This window comes from Manis pentadactyla, chromosome 2, assembly GCF_030020395.1.
Source record: "Manis pentadactyla isolate mManPen7 chromosome 2, mManPen7.hap1, whole genome shotgun sequence".
NCBI lineage: Eukaryota > Metazoa > Chordata > Mammalia > Pholidota > Manidae > Manis > Manis pentadactyla.
In genome coordinates, this window is record NC_080020.1 from 21,934,160 (window position 1) to 21,954,901 (window position 20,742).

Genomic DNA, 20,742 nt, shown 5'->3' on the forward strand with positions numbered 1-20,742 from the left:
CCCCCTTTGCACTATGTTGGGAGGCATAAAATGGCCCATCAGTTCTTTTCTCTGCGGTGAAGACTGGTGGTGGGTGTGGGTGTTACCCTCCAGATCCGTCCATATGGAGCTCTTGTCGGGTCTTCTTCTAATGGTTTTAACATCCTTTGATGATTATTTCCTAGATATATTATTCCACTAGGGGCTGCAAAATGGTGATTTTCTAATCCTATAATTTCTCATTTATTTACTAACTAGAATTCTTTTATAAAGAAGAGTTTTCCCCCATTAACTATTTAGCTATCCAGGAATGGCAGGGTAAATCCTTGTTCTTTTCTTTTCCAGTTTCAGAATGATAAATCTATGTCCTAACAATTTGCTGAGCAATTTTGGGTATTATAAAATACTTTTTACATCTAAGTTCTGTCAATTACTAGCTGGGTGAACTTGGGCAGGTCATTCACCTGTAGACCTGAGAACATCAGTCGACTCACCTAGAAAATGGGGATCACACTTGTTCCTGTGCCACGGGGTTATCGTAGATCTACATGAGATAGATTCAGTATTGCAGACTTAAGTTCAGCGAGATATTACAGAAATACATGCAGTTGAAAATGATACGGAAAATGAGAGTGGGGAGAGGGGTGGTGATGGGGGAGGGAGAAATGAAGAGGAGGTGGTGGAGGAGACGATGGAGGAGATGAAGGAGACCATGGAGGAGAAGTGTCTCTCCTCTCCCTGCTGGGCTGCCCCTCCTGGGGTTTGGCTCAAGCACCCCCAGCCCTCTACCTTTGCTGTCCCACCTGCCCCATTCCTCTCGTCACCTCCTGTCTTCAGGGACCCTGTACACCAACAGGAGCCTGGACTTTGAGACAAGCCCCAAGTACTTCCTGTCCATCGAGTGTGGCCGGAAAGACGCCTCCTCCCTCAGCGACATGACTACGGTCGTGGTCAGCATCACCGACATCAACGAACACCGGCCCAGATTCCCCCAGGAGCTGTACAGCGCGAGGGTCTTAGAGAATGCCATCGTGGGCGACGTCGTGCTCACAGTAAGGATCCGAAGCTTTGCCCTTTGGGGGCATGGCCTTGGGCGGGTTCTTCCCTCCCCCTCTCCCAGTCATCTGTGAGCAGGGCTCAGTTCATCAGCTAATACACTGTAAATTGCACTAGGATTTGCAACCACTCAGCAAGTGACAGAAGGCCTCAGGGCCATGATGGTAGCCACTCAGCCTATCTCACGTGTTTGATAAGGTCTAGATCAGGTACTGATAGAAGAGGGGCATGGGAGAGACCCCAGAGGACTGCCAGAGGCTCCAAAGCCTGGAAGGGGCCTGCTCATAATGCGTGACCCAGAGCGTCAGTGTGAGCAGATGCCCAGTAACACCTCTTTGCATCTAAACATGTAATTGCTCCTACTACACGGAGCGGAACCGAACTCTGTGCGCCTGTATTCAAGGTTCTCTAGGACACCTCTGCATTTTGCCTTCCAGTCTTATCTCCTCCCACTCCCTGACATGCAGTCTATGTTCCAGCCACCCAGGAAAACGTGCCTTTCCCCAAACACCCTCTGTGCTTTCACACGCTCTGGGCTCATGCCTGGAACACCAGCTCAGAAGCCCTCCTTATCCTTCAAGGCTTTGTGCATCCTTTTCTAATTTCCACAGGACTGTGTTCTCTGTGCTCTCATAAAGCTGATCATACTTTCACCCCAAATTAGACATTAAAATTCCTGTGGGCGTATTCATTTTGGCACATTCCTCACCTTTCAGCTCACAACCTAGCATCCTGTCAGTATAACTGAGCAAGTAAATGAATGAATGAATAGATAAATGAATGAACCATGACATGCTGAAGTCCATACAAGGATATAAAATGAACAGATTCCTTTGGTTCATGGACTGCCAGCCCAATGGCAGCCATTGGGGCAGGGACGTATCTGTTCTACATTCTCCAGGGCCAGGATCCTTTCCTGGTCTCTCTCGCACCACTGTTCTCGACCACCCTCCCATTGCTACAGGTGTCAGCAACTGATGAAGATGGACCCATAAATAGTGCCATCACCTATAGCCTGATAGAAGGGAATCAGCTTGGGCACTTTGCCGTCCATCCCAAGAAGGGAGAACTACAGGTGGCCAAGGCCCTGGATTGGGAACAGGTAAATTATGTGTGTGTTGGCGGGGGCGGCAATCTGAGCTCATCAGAACAGAAATATGGCCCTGCTGTAGGTCCAGAGGATAAACTGTGGTCCATATCCCATCCTGAAACTTCTCCAGACCCACCTTCAGTATTTTTTCGGTGGGGCCTCTGGGGCCTGTGAGGAATGTGAGTGACCCTTAACTTTCCCTGGAGAAGCTCAGGCCAGCTTCTCACCACTGACCAGGTATCATTAGACCATTATAATAAGTTATCATTTACTGAGCACCTGCTCTGTGCCAGGAACTTTACAAAGTGCCTTACATACATTATGCCATTTGGTCTTTAAAAAAAAATCCTAGGAGGTGGATCCTAATATTACCTCCAAAGAAATTTAGTCATTCTCCCAAGGTCTCACAACTAGTAAATGTTTGAAGTGGAAATCAGACGTATTTCTTTCTGACTCTAGAACCTGGGCCATCAAATGCTGTGGGCAGGCAGTGGGAGCAGGCACAGGGGAGTGTCTCCATGTGTTTTTCTGAAAACATTAGTAGTGAGTCAGAGAGCAGAACTGAGGGCTTCATTGCTAACTGTCCACTGGGCCTCTTGTCACAGACTTCTAGCTATTCCCTGAGGCTCCGAGCCACAGACAGCGGGCAGCCTGCACTGCATGAGGACACAGCCATTGCCATCCAAGTGGTTGATGTCAATGATAACCCACCAAGGTTCTTTCAGCTCAACTACAGCACCTCTGTTCAGGTATGCTTGAGCTTCTGCAGGTATCCTGAACCCGTCCTCTCTTCATTTCCCTCCTAGTGGAGGGTGCTCACCACAGGCATCAGTTCACCAGACAGTGGCTGTGACCTTGCCACTGATATCCCTAACGTCAGGCAACACAGCCTGCTGAAGGGGATTATGGATTGGGACTAAAAATAACCAGGCTCTGTGCTAGGCACTTCCACATCCATTTTCTCACCTGTGATTCACGCAGACCTGTGAAGTAGGCACACAGTAGTGTCCTTTATCCATGGTTTTGCTTCCCTTGGTTTCAGTTACCTGCAGCTGACCATGATTTAGAAGGAGATGATCCCCCCTCTGCCAAATGGTCAGAAGGTCAATAGTGGCCTGATGCTACATCACATTGCCTACATCATTCACCTCATCTTACCTCATCACTTAGGCATTCTGTCCTCTCACATCACAAGAAGTGTGAATACAGTGCAGTGAGAGATGATGAGAAAGACCACATTCATATAACTTTTATTATAGTGCATTGTTATAATTGTTCAATTTTACTATTGTTGCTAATCTCTCACTGTGTGCATTAAACTTTATCATAGATATGTATGTATAGGAAAAATCATAGTATATTTAGGGTTTGGTACTATCCACTGTGTCAGGTATCCACTGGGGGTCTAAGAACATATCCTTCATAGAGAAGCGGGGACTACCATACCCATTTTTAAAGATTTTTTTTTTAGGTGGAGGTACAGAAATGTTTGAGAATTAGAATGCAACAAACCTAGGATTTAAACCCAGAAGATTTTCTAGATCCCAAGCTATTTCCGTCATACCATTGGTTTGCAAATGGCGTTTGGAGAGGGCTTTGGAATTCTATGGGGACTTGTGACCACAGCGGGTGAGGGGCGGGGGTGGGGGGGTGGGGGAGAGGGAGGCGGAGTTCTGGGTCCTGCTGTGCGCCATCCGGGCCACTCCGCTTTTCCTTGTTTTGTGTATTATGAATACTAGTTAGGGTGCTTTGGGTTGCTAATAACAGATTACCTGACTAAAATTCATTAAATAATAAGGATTTATTTCACATAACAAAAGGTCTGATAGTGGGAAGTTCTATTCCAGAATTGACTATTTCAGTAGGAAAATGGTTTCACAACTTTGGGTTCACTTCTTCACAATTTCCTCACCTTCTCCCTCCTGGTCACAACTTGACTGCTGCAACTTCAGCCTCACATCACTGCCTAACTATCGTCAAGGGCAAACAGAAGGGAAATTCTTTTACAGGATCTGTTTTTATAAAAGAAGAAGACTTCTCAGAACTTCCACCTGGTAGACTTTCCCAATGGTGAGAACTGGATAACACGATCACCCTTAAGCCAAAAACCGGCAAAGGGAATCAGATTATTATAATTGACATAGACCAACCATAGTCCGTCTCTTTCTTGGAGGGACACATCCTTTATGAGATTATTGCTCCCACTTGAACAAAAATAGGGTTTTATAAGAAAAGAAGAGAAGAATGTCTGAAACCATCAGTTTCTGCCCATCACATTCTGTTTGTAGATAAGATTTTGTTGCTAAAAAGATGGTTACCAGCCATTGTGTTACAGTATACTGAATTCCTATGTCATAGAACGAAGACTGGAACAATATTCAGGGGATCATTTTTTTAGTTGAACTCCTACTCATTGGATGTATATTCCTTTGGTCCTCTAAGCAGGAAACTAAACTGACCCTCTGAGTCACAAAATTCCCACATGGACCCCAGGCACTGATTTATATACACAGATCATCAGCTATTTGACCTTGGGGAAGTCACTTCTCTGCAGGATAAAGGGACTCTAAGGACCCTCCCCACCCCAGGGGGCTTTGTTTCTAAGACCCAGCACTGCCTGCGGGAAGTCCTGGTCTAGACTGACAAAGTCACCAACTAACTTACAGGCAGAATGAATGAATGACAGCTTGGGTCCCGCCATGGCCTGAGGCAGCTGGAATGCTGAGGGGTCCGCAAAGATGCAGGAGTGCGGACTGGGCCTCATTTCGCTCTTTGATTTCCTGTCACTCTCTGTCTCAGGAGAACTCCCCCATTGGCAGCAAAGTCCTGCAACTGATCCTGAGTGACCCGGACTCCCCAGAGAACGGTCCCCCTTACTCATTCCGAATCACAAAGGGGAACGACGGCGCTGCCTTCCGAGTGACCCGAGATGGGTGGCTGGTGACCACTGCGGGCCTGAGCAGGAGAGCCCAGGAATGGTATCAGCTTCTGATCGAGGTGAGAGCTGTGTCAGGCCACTGGTGGTGACCATGGGGACAGGTGCTGGCATAAGGACTACCGGAGCTCTTGCTGTGTTCCCGGCACCGGGCTGAGGGCTTCACATGCTTCGCTGCATTAGATCCTCACAACATGCTGTACGGCGGGTACAGTTATCACCCCTACAGATGTGCTAACTGAGGTACGTAGAGATTAAGGTAAAACTACTGGCTGAAGTAACACTCCTTATGTGGCAGATGTGAGTTGCTTCAAACCCAAACACTCGAACCTCAGAGCCCAGACAGCACCCTCAGCCAGGCTCTAACTTCCTGAGTTTGGCCAGGACAGCCCTCTGAACCACAGATCCTGTTAAGGACCTACTTCCCAGAATGGGTGTGGGGTCCAAAGGAGGGAACGTATAAATACATGTGTAGGGGATTATGGCAGCCAAACATTTCTCCCTCCTTTCATTCCCTCAGGTCCATTTCCTAAATTTTAAGTCTAGTGGATCCTACTATCCTGTGAACTTCTCTGGGCTCAGGATGAAGTACTCCTCCATTCAGCCAGCCAGCTAGTCAATCATTTATTCAGTCTTTCAACAAATATTTGCTGAGCAGCTATCATGTGCAGGGCTCTATGCCAGCTGCTAGTAATACAGCAGGGGGATGAGGGGGTGACCCCTGTCCCTTCGGGCTTTAGATTCTAATCATGGAGCTATTATAAACAGATGAAGAAAGAAGGAGATGAGAGGCTCATAAGGCACAGGGGAGACATATTCAGAGGGTGGCTGCCCCCCGGGGGAAGGGACACTGGAGCTGAGCATGGGGGAGCCAGCCACGTGAACACTGGGCAGGAGAGTGTCGCAAGCAGGAAGAGCCAGATGAGCTGAGGTCCTGCGCTGGGAACGAGCCTGACGTGGCCTGCGCTGAGCCGGTGTGGTCAGAGCCCAGGGAGCAACGGTGGGAGTGAAGCTGAAGGGATGGGTTGGCTGGGCCATGGAGGCCTCACCCCTTGGGTGGCCATGTTACTGGAGGTCCGTACTGATGCTCTGGAGAGTGAGGGAGGCCCTAGGAATAGTCAACTGGTGATAACGGGTCCATAACAGGTGAAAACCAAGACTGTCCTGGGCAGACCATGAGGTAGAGCCATCCTACTTACAAGCCTTGGTAATACTTTTAGATTCTAAGCTAGGTGCAATAGCAAGTGGCTGAAGGGTTTCGAACAGGGAGGTGACCCCCCTTGTGTCTCAGGAGGCTCAGTTTTGAGGCTCTAGAAAGAGTAATGGGGGTACAAGAGTGGTGGAGGTGTAACAGTGAGCAGCCGTCCCCGCTGGGGAGAGCGGTGCTGAGGCCTCGAGGCGGTGGTGAAGAGGCAGGCAGCGGACAGACTCGGGACAGGTTTTGCGTGGAAGTAAAAGGGAGCTGGGGATGGACTGGGTATGAGGACAGAAAGAAAAGGGAAGGATCCAGGACAACCCCCAGGTTCCTAGCTCCAGTGAAGACTGGGTAGTATGGCCGTTAAGGAGACTGGAAAGACTGTGGGATGGGAGAAGGACAGCTTTATGGGGTGAATGAAGGCTCTGCTTTGCACGTTGCCTTTTAGGCATCCATGAGACATCTAAGGGGAAGTGACCAACGTATAATTGGGAATGGGCGTCTGCAGCTCAGGGACAGGCTTGGGATAATGTAGAGGGTCCTCAAAGCCAAGGGCGTGGAGGTGATTGCCTACAGAATGATGAGAGAGAGCAGCTTCCTGACCTCTGTGCCCTGGCCCAGACAACTGCTCAGCACCTATTGGCATCATCATCTCCGGCAACTGTCCTGTATCTCCACCTCCCTGGGAGGCACTATAAGCCATCAGAGAAACAGGCTATGGCCACAGGTAGGAGTTCAGATTCTGCTCTGGCCTTGCCTGCTACATCACCTTGGGCAAGGTACTTGGCCTCTTTGAGCCTCAGTTTTATCTTTTGTAAAATGAGAGACTTCATGCTGCCTAACTCATAAGCAGGATAAACTATGATCATGCATTCAAAGCACTGAAGTGACTGGCACACAGTTTGTATTCAATACTGGCTGTATAGGAATAACACCAATTATTGCTACCATTGATATCTCATCAGCGTTATGCACAATTCCAAGCAGGCTGTGATTTCACACCTCTCACCCACTCCAAGCTTTGGAATGCACATGAGCAAGATGTCACTGCAGGGAAAACTCTGGGGACCCTTGTTGGCAGCTGAGAAGGTGATAATGTCACCGAGGAGAGGAAGGCAAGCTTTGTTCTTGCTGAGTCTGGGCAGAAAGGACCCTTGCAAAATGTGCAAGGAAGGGGCACTTTTCACTCACATTCTTCTTGTGGCTTGAATGAGATCATGTCACCGCCTTGCTTAAAGCCGTCAGTGGCTTTTCATGGCTCTGACCTAAAGCCCAGCCTGTGCTCCTGGGCCTCCCGGGGCCACCCTGCTTCTGCCCCACTCACCGCCCTCTGACTGCCCGTGCGCTCTGGCAGCAGCGGCCCCTCTCTGCTTCCGGGGGCCCCGCCTCCTCCCAGCCGAGGGCCTCCGCCTGCCGTTCCCTGTCTGCTGCCTTCACTCATCCTCCCCCCCAACTCCCCCCGGCCTCAGACGCCTTCCTCCTGCCGGATCCAAGCTAGGCCTCTTTCCTTCTTCAGATCTCTGTCAGTTTGCCTCGTTACTTCCTTCACAGCACTTCATCTCTTGCTTATTCAGTAACTTACTTACTGTCTCTTTGTTCCTGATCACAGCAGAGGGTCTGGCCTGGAGGAGGTACTCAATAAATATTTGTCAGCTGATCTGAGATCTGAGAAAGAAATGCCCAATCACATAGTAAAGGGGGGTCCCAAAGAGAACCTCCTTAGGCTGACAGGGGCCATAAAGGATGTGCACTGGAATTGCTGGGAGACATTTGATGGCTCACTTAGGGAAAGGGACAGAAAGAGGGAAGTTGGGGAGGAAGGAGATGTGAGTGTGTGCGGCTGGGCAGACTGAGGCAGAGGCGAGGGGAACCATCAGATGAGGACACGGAGGTGAGCCTCACCGTGTGGGATGGGGTGTGACTCCTTCCACAGAATCTTCAGCACTTTTGGAGGTTTTCCTTTTTCTTTTCAAATGTGGCAACATGCAGAGCCAGCCCTCAACCAGACAGCGGGCTCACCAAGGAGGCCCGGCCTCACTTGGGCCACAGACAGCTGCAGCCCTCCGGTAATGGCAGTGTTTGCTTGCCCCCAGGTATCGGACAGCGGCATCCCACCCCTCTCATCCTCAGCGTCGGTCAGAGTCCACGTCAAGGAGCGGAGCCACTACCCACCCTCAGCCCTCCCTTTGGAGATCTTCATCACCATCAGGGAGCAGGAATTCCAGGGCGGCATGGTGGGCAAAATCCATGCCACAGACCGAGACCCCCAGGACACGCTGACCTACAGCCTGGCGGAAGAGGAGACGCTGGGCAGACGCTTTTCGGTGGGTGCACCTGATGGGAAGATTATTGCCACCCAGGGACTGCCTCGAGGCCGCTACGCATTCAATGTCACAGTCAGCGATGGGACCTTCACTGCCACTGCTGGGGTCCACGTCCATGTGTGGCACATGGGGCAGGAGGCTCTGCAGCAGGCCCTGTGGATGGGCTTCCAGCAGCTCACCCCAGAGGAGCTGGTGAGTGACCACTGGCGGAACCTGCAGAGGTTCCTCAGCAACAAGCTGGACATCAGACGAGCCGACATCCACCTGGCCAGCCTTCAGCCTGCAGAGGCCGCGGCCGGTGTGGACGTGCTCCTGGTTTTTGAGGGGCATTCTGGAACCTTCTACAAGCTCCAGGACCTGGCGTCCATCATCACTCGCTCAGCCAAGGAGATGGAGCACTCAGTGGGAATTCAAATGAGGTCAGACATGCCCTTGGTGCCCTGCCAGGGCCCAAGCTGCCAGGGCCAAATATGCCAAGAGACCGTGCACCTGGACCCCAGGGTGGGGCCCACGTACAGCACAGCCAGGCTCAGCATCCTAACCCCGCGGCACCGCCTGGAGAGGAACTGCTCCTGCAGTGGTGAGGAGTGGGCCTTCCCCAGGACAACCAGCACAGTGGGGCTCAGGCAGCCTGGGATGAGTGTTTAGAGGGAAGTTTTCACAGGGTTAAAGACCACAGACCGCCATGAAACGGGTAAATCTAGTCATGGACTACCACCCTAATCCTGTCCACTTTTGCAATTTCAAAAATAACAGCAAGAATATCAGAGGCAGTTTAGCATGATGACTAAGAGCATAGATTGTGGCATCAGATCGCCTCGTTCAAATACCAGCTCGGCCACTTGCTAGCTAAGTGACCCCAGGAAATTTGTTTAACCTCTCTGTGTTATTGGGCTATTGTAGGGATTAAATGAAACTCAGTATCAAGAGTCACTTAGAAGAGTGCCTTGATATATGGAAAGTGGTCAGTAAACATGAGTTACTAATACTACTACTATTACTACTATAGCCTGATGGTTATAATCTCAAGGTTTAGACCAGACAGCTCAGGTTCAAATCCCAGCTCCATCACTCGCTATCTGTGTAAACTTGGGTGGGTTTTAGAATCCTCTGAGCTTTAGATTCTCATCCATAAAATAATGATTATCATCTGCCTCCTGGAATTGGTTTGGGGAGTAAACTACTTACCGGATACAAAAGCACTTAACCCCAGTCTGTCCCATAGTCAGTACCCCATAAGTGGTGGCCACCATACACACGGTAGCAGTTGTTGTTATAAGGACTCTGCTATGTGCCAGGCTCTGTGTATATGTCACCTGAACTGACTGTCACCACGACCATATGAAGTAGGGTCATTGACTCCCAACTACAGTGGAAACTGAGGATTATATTGGTTTGCCTGAAATGTACAGCCTCCAATGAAGGGCTGGCTATTTAAACACCTGTGTGTCCTACTCTAAAACCTGAGCTTTTTGCCAAGTTCTTCAGGAATACAGCTTTCTGATAAGACTCACTCCAACGCCCCTGGCATTAAGTCCAATGCCCTGGTTCAGCTCCGGAGCGCTGGCAAAAGGGAAGCGACGTTGCCTCTAGCTGCCAGCGCCCCCGCCTGCCCTGGCCTACCCTTACGGCCTTTATGGCCTCACCCGGACCTCATAGGGGGAATTCGTTCTCCAAAGACTTGTAGACTTTCTCCAGGGCCCAGGGCTTTAGGCTGGGTGAGCTACACTGGGGACATGCTGGCGGAGGTGGGGGCAGCGGGGATTCTGGGTCTCTTGCCCCAGAGTCAGCTACAGGGAAAGCCTGATGGCTGAAGATTCTCTCTTGAGAATCTCTGGCATCAGACAGCAGAGGCTGTAAAATTCAAGATGGGGAAAAATCACCTGAGGAGTCTGTTTTTAAAGAGACCTGATCCTGGGTGTCATCTCCACAGTTTTTTATTGAGAAGGTCTTGGATGAGGCCTGGAATTGGAATTTTTAATCAGCACCTCAAACAATTCTGAAGCAAGTGATCCAAGGGCAGCACTTTGAGAAATACCAGATAGGCTGGCTCATAGTTACCAGCATCACCTGGGGAGGGTTTTTTTTAACGTTTTAGTGAAATATGACATACAGATTCATGTATCATAAGCATACAGCTCAAGAAGTTTTCACAAACCGAATACACCCCTGTAACCATCACCCAGATCAAGGATCTCTACACGACCAGCAGCTCAGAAGCATCCCTTGGTCTCCCTTCCAGTTGCTGCACCCACTGTGGGGAGATTCTTAAAATACAGATTCCCACATGCCTCTAGAACTACTGAGTCATTGCTTGAGGATAGAGCCTGGCACTGTGTATTTTAAAAGACTCTCCAGATGATCCTGATTTTCAGCTGGACTTGGGAATTCCTGATCTAGATCAAGTTCAATATCCCATCTACTCACGACCTCCTACAATGGAAGTGCCAGCGTCAGGGAGTCTTAGACGTAAGGTGTGATAGACTCAGGCTTTCTGGTTCTTCCTTCTTTCAGCCTTTGTTCCCTCTTCAACAATTCCTCTTCCTTGGTATCTGGGGCCTGTAGTGCTCATCCCTCCCTCTGACACCTGATCAGCTTTTATTTTATTCACACTGAAGTTTTACAGATTTAATAGCTGAATTCACTTCTTGGGAGGGTGGACTTTTAAAAATCTGGGGCGGGCAGTGCTTAATATATATAACACAGCATTTTCCCAGGGGGCTTCCACCAACTGCTATTTCCAATAGCTTTGAATAGGTGGTCCACATAAGAGGGTCCCGTGGTGAGGTAAGACAGAGAAACTCAAGTTTCGGTGAAGATTCCTTGCTGTGCAACCAGGCGCTAGCAATTGCCCTGGGGGGAGGAGCACGCAGGGCTTTACAGAAGTTTTGGCCACACAGTCTATCACTATCCCCTTCTTTTATCAGAATGTCTCCTGACCCCTCAGCAGCATCTCATTTGGAAAGTGCTCCCCAAATGATTACACTCCTAAAGAAAGGGTGTCATGAGGCACCTGTGTGCTGTTCCTGAAATCACACATATGTGCAAAACAGCCTCTAATTCTACTTCCTTCTTCCCCAAGTGATGCCAGAGATAACATGGAAACTAAAAATCAAGAGAAAATATACATTAAAAATAAATAAAATATATTTTTAAAAAAGAAATCATGTGGAAACTATATAGCACAGAAATTTTTATATCCATACATTTAACTGATTATGTTTCTTGCTTGATTCTTGCTTTCTTAATAGTTTGAGCTCACAGTTCCTGACCTAGGCTAGGACACAAGCAAGGATCCCTGAGGCCAAAGGAAGGTTTGCAAGGGGACGGCCTTGTCATCTGTGTCACCCTGGACTAGCCTCATTTCTTCACCTATAAAATATGAGCAGTGACACTGTTCGTCACCCATGGGTTGAATGAGACTAAGTCTGAGGGCTCCCGGGGGGACCCGTCCACATGGAGGTGACACCTCTGGTTGTTTCACAGGTACTGCTGCAAGGTTCCGCGGTCAGAGCTTTGGGCGGTACGGTCTCCCAGAGGCTCAGAAATGGCACATCCACTTCCGTCTGAAAACATTCCAGTCACAGGCCGTTCTCCTGTTTAGCAACGAGACAGTGTGTGTCTCGCTGAAGGTAAGGCACTGCCAGCCTGAGAGATGGCACGTGGGTGTGCCAGGCTGGGGAATCGGGGACAGCATGAGGACAACCCAGAAGGCCAATTTATGGCCAAGAATTCCCTACATGGTTTTTAGGGATGCTGAGTGTGACTACTGGGTCAAGGCGTGAGACTTTCCAGGTGGGATGGCTAAAGCCACCCACCCGGAGATATATGTCCAAGGACAATCAGAGGCCAGACTGTTCTGTGGGATAAGACAGAGCCTCTGGAAGCAGAAAGAGAAATGGGTGAGGCCACCTAGCCCCTAGCGCTTTTATCTCTTTGCTGAGTAACAGACCAGTGTTTCCCAAAGATGCGTGGGAGGCTGGCTACCACTGGGGGTGCTCAAGACGACCCAGCATTTAGTTACATGGAATCACACGGAAGAAAAATGCATTTCTTTCTAATGGTCTTCCTAACAGTCTTTCAGTCCTTCTGATTATGTCTTGTAGAAATTCTCAGTGTGCCTGCCTGATTTTTTTTTTTTATAATTCATTTTATTATCATTAATCTACAATTACATGAAGAACATTATGGTTACTAGACTCCCCCCTTCACCAAGTCCACCCCCACAAACCCCATTACAGTCACTGTCCATCAGCATAGAAAGATGCTGTAGAATCATTACTTATCTTCTCTGTGTTGCACATCCCTCCCCATGCCCCCCACTACATTATACATGCTAATCGTAAGGCCCCCTTTCTTTTTCCCTGCCCTTATCCTTCCCTTCCTACCCCTCCTGCCCAGTCCCTTTCCCCTTGGTAACCATTAGTCCATTCTTGAGCTCTGTGATTCTGCTGCTGTTTTGTTCCTTCAGTTTTTCTTTGTTCTTATACTCCACAGATGAGTGAAATCATTTGGTACTTGTCTTTCTCCACCTGGCTTATTTCACTGAGCATAATACCCTCTAACTCTATCCATGTTGTTGCAAATGGTAGGATTTGTTTTCTTCTTATGCCTGCCTGATTTTAACACCTCTATCATACATGCCAATCTCACATTTTTACAAAAAGAAAGCAGACTTCAGCACCTAGTCAGAATTTAATTAATTCAATAAATATATATTGAGCATCTACTAAGTAACAGACACTGTTCTAGGTGCTGTATCTCAGTAAATAAGACAAAAAATCCCTTTTAAAGCTTTTATCCTATAGGTGGAATACTGACAATTAACCTAAACATAATAAATCAGAAAATTACAGAGCTTGCCCAAATGTGGTATATGCTTCAGGCTAATAGAAAAAAAAATGGTTAAGGGGGATCAGGAGAGTTAGAAGTTGCAATTTAAGTAAGGGGATCAGTGAAGCTTCACTGACTTGATAAATGAATGACAGTTTGAAGAGGTTGAGGGAGTTAGCTAGGTAGACATTGGGGTGAATAGCATTCTAGGTAGAGGGAGCAGTAATGCAAAAACCTCTTGTTAGGAGACCGCTTAGCGTGTTTAAGGAATAGCCCAGATGTCTATATGGCTTTAGTGACGTGAGCAAGGGGGTCAGCAGCAGTAGGACTTGAGGTCAGAGATGCAGTGGGGTTGGGGTATATCTATAAAGGTCTCATGGGCCATTTAAGGACTTTGGCTTTTATTCTAAGCAAAGTGGGGGGCATTAGAAGGTTCTGAGCAGAGAATTGACACGAGGTAACATATTCAAAAGGGTCATCATGACTGCTGTGTAGAGAACAGACTTTAGAGGAACATAGAAGCAGACCCAACCAAAAGGCTCTTGCAATACTTCAGTAATTCAGACATGATGGCAGTTTAGATCGGGGTAATGACAGTGGAGCTGGGAAAAAGAGTTCAGACTCTAGACAGATCTTGAAGGTAAAGCTGCAACTAGAAGGAGTGGGGGAGGGCATGAGGGGAAGATCAGGAAGTTCACTTTGGACATGTGAGTTTGAGAAGCCTGTTGGGCTCACAAGCGTTGCTGAATAAGCAGGTCTAGTGTTTGAGAGAAAAGTCTGGCTGGAGATGAAGATCTGGGAGTCTCCAACATAGACAGGCATGCCTCACTTTATTGTCCTTTGCTTTATCGCACTTCACAGCTGTTGCATATCTTACAAATTGAAGATTTGTGGCAAATTGCGCTACAGGCAGGCCTATTGGCACCATTTTTCACACAACATTTGCTTACTTTGTGTCTCTGTGTCTTATTTTGGTAATTCTTGAAAATCTTCAAGCATTATTATATTTATTTGTTAGGGTGATCTGTGATCAGTGATCTTTGATGTTACTACTGTGATTGTTTGGGACACCATGAGCTATGCACATACAAGACAGCAAACTGAATCCATAATGTGTGCACTCTGACTGCCCCGTCGACCAGCTGCTTCCCTCTTCTCTGGTCCCCTGATGCCCTAAGACACAACAATATTGAAATTAGGCTGGTTAGTAACTTGACAATGGCCTCTAAGTGTTCACGTGAGAGGAAGGGTCTCACATCTCTCACTTTAAATCTAAAGCTAAACATGACTAAGCTTAGTGAGGAAGGCATGTCAAAAGCCAAGACAGGCTGAAAGCTGGGCCTCTGGCACCAGTCAGTCAAGTTGTGAATGGAAAGGAAAAGTTCCTGAATGAAAGGAAAAGTGCTACTCCAGTGAATATACAAATGATAAGAAAGTGAAACAGACTTACTGCTGATATGGGGAAAGATTTAGTGGTCTGCATAGCAGATTAAACGAGCTACAACATTCCCTTAAGCCAAAGCTTAATCCAGAGCAAGGCTCCAACTCTCTTCAATTTTATGAAGGCTGAGAGAGGTGAGGAAGTATAAAAAAAAAAGCCAACAGAAGTTGTTTCATGAGGTTTAAGGAAAGAAGCCATCTCTGTAACACCAAAGTGAAAGGTGAAGCAGCAAGTGCTGATGTAGAAGCTGGAGCAACTTATCCAGAAGATCTAGCAAAGACAATTCATGAAGGTGGTTATGCTAAACAGATTTTCAGTATAGACAACATAGCCTCATATCAGAAGAAGATACCTCTAGAACTTCCACAGCTAGAGAGGAAAAGTCATTGTCTGGCTCCAAAACTTCAAATGACAGGCTGACTCTCTTGTTAGGGGCTAATGCAGCTGGTGACTTTAAATTGAAGCCAATGCTCATTTACCATTCTAAAAACCCTAGGGCCCTTAAGAATTTTGCAAAATCTACCCTTCCAGCACTAAATCTACTCAGGACAGCACATCTGTTGACAATGTAGTTTTCTGGATATTTTAAACCCACTGTTGAGACCTACAAATCAGAAAAAAAAAATCCTTTCAAAATACTATTGCTCACTGACAATGGACTTGGTTATCCAGAAGGAGGGTGGGATCCAGCCCACAAATGGAGAGACTGTCTTTCACCAAGGTTGGCAGACGTGAGAGTGCCTGCAATTTTCCACTGACTATTGAAAGCAAGGATGGAGAGTGGGACATGAGGGGTCTGAGGAGAGAGAAGTTGTGAAACTAATCATCTGGCAGAGTGAATGGGCCAAGGAAGATAGCATGACTGTTGGGCAGCATGAAGGACTCATTTGAGACTCACTGTCATGAAATTAAAGGAAGACCAATGAGCAAGGCTGTGTGTCTTTCTCCACCTGTTCAGATCCGTGATGCTCATATAGAGCAGGGCAGCTGGATTTTACCACCGCTGGGGGTTAGCCAAGTGAGTTCTACCAAGCCAAAGAGGGACAGGGATTCGGCGATGGGATTCAAGCTGGACAGAGAGGAGTGGGGGTGTCACAGAGGTTGGGAAACAGTGAAAAGACAGGACCAATGGCTTTGTGGTCCTAGGAAGTAAAAGTAGTGATTTAAGGATAAGGTTTTGATTGTGCTTATTTTTGTCATTCTTTTTTCCTTAATGGCAAGTTATATTGCTCTTCTATTTACTATAATAATAGTGTTTTCCTTTTAAAGTAAGTAACAGTATAGGTAGTATTCAAACCAGGGCAAAATTAAGAAAAGTGATGTACAAATGGCTAACTTCTGGAAAACACTGGGTTAGATCTTTACATTTTACCTAGAGAAAGCTCTACCTAACCTAAAGTGACCAGCAAAATATTTGGCCATACAAAGTCCTACTTTTTGGAGTGTGATGAACTAAAATTATTTAACCCAGTGGTTTCCAGACTTTTTGATTTCAGGACTTTTTATGCTATTAAAAATTGTTGAATATCCTAAGGAATTTTGTTTACATGGGGTATAGCTATTGCTTTTTCAGTATTAGAAATTAAAACTGAGATGTCAAACTCTTTATTAGCTCATTTAAAAATAACATGAAATCCATTACCATTTATGTTAACATAAATACCATATTTTTATAAAAAATAATTACATTCTCAAAAAAACATTGGCATTGTTTTACATTTTTACAAATCTCTTACATCCAGTTTAATAGAAGCAGCTGGATTTTTGGATTTTCCTATCTACTTCTGCATTCATTTGTTTTGGTAGCACATGTTTAGAAATCTCCACTGTATAATTGTGAGAGAATGAGAATACAAAAGGCAAATAATGTCTTAGGGCTATTATGAAAATAGTTTCCCTTGTGGGTCTCCTGAAAAGGCCTTGGAGACTGATTTGTTGAATAAGGGAATGGGAGTGAAAGGGAATTGGTCCTGAAGGCCAATGTTCAGGAGCGTAGAACATTGGAGAGGCCTGTGAAGAATCCAAAAGAGATGGTCTTGATCAGCATGGCATCTCTGGGCCTCAGTTTCCTCATCTGTGAAATGGAAATGTCACCTCTGCCCAGACCATCCCATGGAGTGTGGTGAGGGCCAAATAATACCATAGACACAAGAGCACATTGAGGGCTTTTATGCTCTATAAATACAAGGTCTAAAATAGCCTTGAAAGTCACCAAACGCTACCCTCCCATCCATGAAAATACAACCAGCCTTCTTTGCACTGGCAGCCTGTTAGCAGTGCTTTTTCTAAGGACTTCTTGGTTTTGCTGATGGATATCTGGGTTTTCTTTGCAGCTGGTTGATGGAGTGCTCCAACTGGAATACCGTTGTCCAGGTGGTTTCTATGGAAATCTCTCCTCCTGGCTCCATGTGAATGACCAAGAGTGGCACTCCATTCTAGTGGAGGAGACAGACACTTCGATTCACCTGGTGGTTGATAGCGCAGGCAACACCTCCCTTGTGCTTCCAGAGAACTGCCGGGGTCTGAGGCCAAAAAGAGACCTCTTTCTGGGAGGCCTCGTCCTCTTGCATTCATCTCCAAATGTCTCCCAGGGCTTCGAGGGCTGCCTGGATGAAGTTGTGATCAATGGAGAGGCGCTGGAGCTGCTGGTCCATGGCAAGAAGGCAGCAGGCTTGTCGGAGAGGCAGGCCCTCACCCAGTGCTGCTTGCACAGTGAGAGCTGCAGCCAGAACCCATGTCTCAATGGGGGCAGGTGCTCACAGTCCCACAGGGCAGGTAAGGGCTGAGGGCGGCACCAGGGCTTATCCCAGGAGGCTCTTCAGAGGACTCAGACATGTTGAACTAGCAACCATGTCAGTGTAGAGTTTACAAAACATATTCTTCCACCACAGCCCCATGAGGGAGGGAGGAAAGAGAGCTATTCATAACTTCATCTTACAGCTCAGAAAACTGCTGTCCTAGGTAAGGAATACCCAGAGAGGCAAAGGAACTCACCCAAGGGCACATGGCTGTAAAGTGAGAGAGGCATGTCAAGGGCGTAGGTCTCAGTGGGGCACTCCTGCCTCCTAATTCCAGAAGCCCCTTTCTTCCCCTTAATATCCGTGAGACTGGGTTAGGATCTGCTAGGTTTACACCAGGGCAAGCCAGGAGTCTTTGTTCTCCCTCAATATGAACTTGCTTTCTTTCTACTCTTTTTGGATGGGGGAAGAGCATGAACACGGACCTCTGGTGTAGGTTGAGTTCATCACACATATTAGCATCCTCATTGGTGAAATTCCTCCTTCCTCTCCACTTCCCCAAAACCTGCAAGCAAACATTTTATGTTTTTAAATGAGTTCTTACAAAATCTAAACTACTGTTTTTCACATGAGTGAATTTTCTAATTTATGTAAGGGATATATAAATTTTTACACTTTTCCATCCATATTGCCAGAAGTAATTCTCTTTCATTGCTTTTAATTGCAGCTCAGCACTCCAAGCTGTGCACACTCACATTTTTCCTCTCGGTTCTCCCAGCATTAGACACCCTGGTGACTTCGAAGTCCCACCTTCACTGACAGTGCTGCAGTGAACATCCTCATACACGTCTTCTTATGAACCTTCATGAGAACTTCCTTCACACCCACACACACACACACACACACACACACACACACACACACACACACACAGGGATTCAATTCACATACCCAAAGTGTGTGAATAATTATTTTGACTAAATAGAGCCAAACTGCTCTTCAGCATGGCCGTAGCAGTCTGTTCCCTCAGCAGCACATGAGGTTCCTACACTCCTGTCAACACAGGGCATTCCTCTTGTTTTCTAATTTTGGCTTGGCTGATAGTACTATCGTTTTTACCTGCAGAATACCTGGGGGATCCATCACTTCTCTGCCCCCATTGCCATCAGCCTGACCCAAGCCCCCATTATGTCTCATCGTTTCTACTGTGCCGGCTGCTTCCCTGCCCTCCGACTCGCTCCCTCCACCTGTCTACCAGCAGGATGCTGGCGTGATCTTCATGCAATGCAAGTTCGAGCACATGAGTGTTGTGCTTGGAACTGTGCAGTGGCTTTTCCTTGCTCTTAAGAAGAGTCCCAATTCCTAATTCCTGCGTATGGCTCATGACAGTGCTCTGGCCCCTCCTGCCTCCCAGCCATTCAGCTCCCCAATCTCTTTGGCTCAGAAGGCTCAACCACCCTGGCATCGTTTGAGTTCCTAAATCATGCCACACCCCCTCCTCCAAGCCTTTGCATGCAGTCTTCTGCTTGAATTGCCCTCCTCTTTGCCACTCTATCTTTTTACTTGGCGAACTTTTACTCATACTTCAGGTCTCAACTGAAATATCACCCGTGTACCTAGGAAGCCTCCCCTGTGCCTAGTCTAGGTTAGCCCGCTCTCCCAACACACCCCTTCAATCAAACTAATTTTTATGATAATTACTAACATACTGATATTATATATAACTGTCTAGGTTTGAATCCCAATATGCCATTTACTTGCTGTCTGACCTTGAGCAAATGTCATACATTCTTTGTGATTCATTTCCTCACCTTCTAACAACTGGTATCTGTCCCTTGATGAGGGTGATAACAATAGTCTCAGATCAAATGGGTCATATATGAAGATTCTCAGAATGGTGACTAGCACTGAATGAGTGTTGTCTAGGATAAAGAGGATATTTATTATTCTTTAGATGCTTGTTCTATGTAGACTATAAGTCATTTGAGGGCAAGGATCAAGTCTTCTACTCCACCAGGGCACTGCCAACCTGGTGCTTATTGCAGAGGGAGGCACACTCAGTAACTAAGTGTGAGTACATGGATCTGCAAATCTGCTGAGGCCACCCCTCTATCCTGGAGGCCTCTCAGCCTGCAGCTGCCTGACTGCTAGGCCAGCACACTCTCTTACCTCCCTTCCCTTCCTCCCAGGCTATGTCTGCAAGTGTCCCCCCCAGTTCTCTGGGAGGCACTGTGAACAAAGAAGGGAAAACTGTACTTTGACACCCTGCCTGGAAGGTGGCACTTGCATCTCCTCCCCTGAAGGAGCCTCCTGTAACTGCCCTCACCCTTACACGGGAGACAGGTAAGCACAGGAGAGGCCACCTGCCCTTGGGTGCTCACCCTAGGTTTGACACCCTTAGGGAGTGGCCTCTGCACTCTGACCTCTACTGAGGCCAATGGGAGGCCAGGGGCCAACTGTTCTAGTAACCTAGCTTCTTGGCCTCTTCCACGTGTCAAGTCTTCGCCCTCTGACCACCTAAATCAGTCTGGGAAATGGAATTCTTGGTAAGATTTCCCAAGCCCTATTCTAAACCTACTGAATCAGACTCACTGGGCTGGGGCCCAGGAATCTGCACTTCTAGCCAGCTCCTCAGGCATTCTAATCTTTGCTGAAAATGGCTAAAGTTTTCATTCTTCTTTCTGGATCATGACTTCCCCAAAGGTGGCCTGAGAACAAGGACTCCATGTGGTACAGGCACTGCTGTGGGTCTTGACTCCTATTGCAAGCTACCTGTGCCTTGCGTTATGCTGGCCTGGGTGGGGAAGGGGTGGGGGCTGCAAGGGAAGGAGAATCATACTTGGAATCCTAGAGGTAAAGCGGCTTTGGCGATTATCTGGTTTTATGGCTCCCCAACTTGGGAGCCTTCTCAGAGAGAGCACCTGGAACCTCTACCCCACTGCATGGTTGGAAGTCTGATTTCAGTGGGGGAGAGTGTATGCAATGGTTAAATCTCATGGGTGGAAAATAATGGATGCGCCCTGAGTCTAGATCCAATGGTCATGAATGGGGGTGCAGCTGAGTCCCATACCTTCCTGGTGGAGGATGGAAATTTCTGAAGTTGATATGTTCATATGTGTGATAATTATCTTTCTTTTGGTGGAAAATTGGA

At 47.4% G+C, this 20,742-nt stretch overlaps 2 protein-coding genes across 5 annotated transcripts in view; one reads left to right on the top strand and one right to left on the bottom strand.

The window, feature by feature from the left end:
* The window catches only part of FAT2 (FAT atypical cadherin 2), a 75,149-nt gene that overhangs the window by 50,856 nt on the left and 3,551 nt on the right, over nucleotides 1-20,742 (top strand). For both annotated transcript variants that reach the window (XM_036879108.2, XM_057490543.1), the window contains exons 15-22: nucleotides 817-1,031; nucleotides 2,000-2,137; nucleotides 2,731-2,874; nucleotides 4,925-5,122; nucleotides 8,349-9,159; nucleotides 12,066-12,211; nucleotides 17,187-17,628; nucleotides 19,781-19,934. In XM_036879108.2, the coding sequence (XP_036735003.2) occupies nucleotides 817-1,031; nucleotides 2,000-2,137; nucleotides 2,731-2,874; nucleotides 4,925-5,122; nucleotides 8,349-9,159; nucleotides 12,066-12,211; nucleotides 17,187-17,628; nucleotides 19,781-19,934 (2,248 nt within the window). The remainder of the gene's footprint in view (nucleotides 1-816; nucleotides 1,032-1,999; nucleotides 2,138-2,730; nucleotides 2,875-4,924; nucleotides 5,123-8,348; nucleotides 9,160-12,065; nucleotides 12,212-17,186; nucleotides 17,629-19,780; nucleotides 19,935-20,742) is intronic.
* The window catches only part of SLC36A1 (solute carrier family 36 member 1), a 68,480-nt gene continuing 61,845 nt past the window's right edge, over nucleotides 14,108-20,742 (bottom strand). The window contains exons 11-13 of one of the 3 annotated variants that reach the window (XM_036879111.2): nucleotides 19,403-19,513; nucleotides 18,077-18,156; nucleotides 14,568-14,585 (exon numbers count right to left, since the gene is read on the bottom strand). In XM_036879111.2, coding sequence (XP_036735006.2) covers nucleotides 18,116-18,156; nucleotides 19,403-19,513 — 152 coding nt within the window. In that variant the 3' untranslated portion in view covers nucleotides 14,568-14,585; nucleotides 18,077-18,115. Of the gene's footprint in view, nucleotides 14,586-17,863; nucleotides 18,157-19,402; nucleotides 19,514-20,742 lie in introns of those variants that run through there. The other 2 variants (XM_036879110.2, XM_036879112.2) reach the window with 2 other exon arrangements.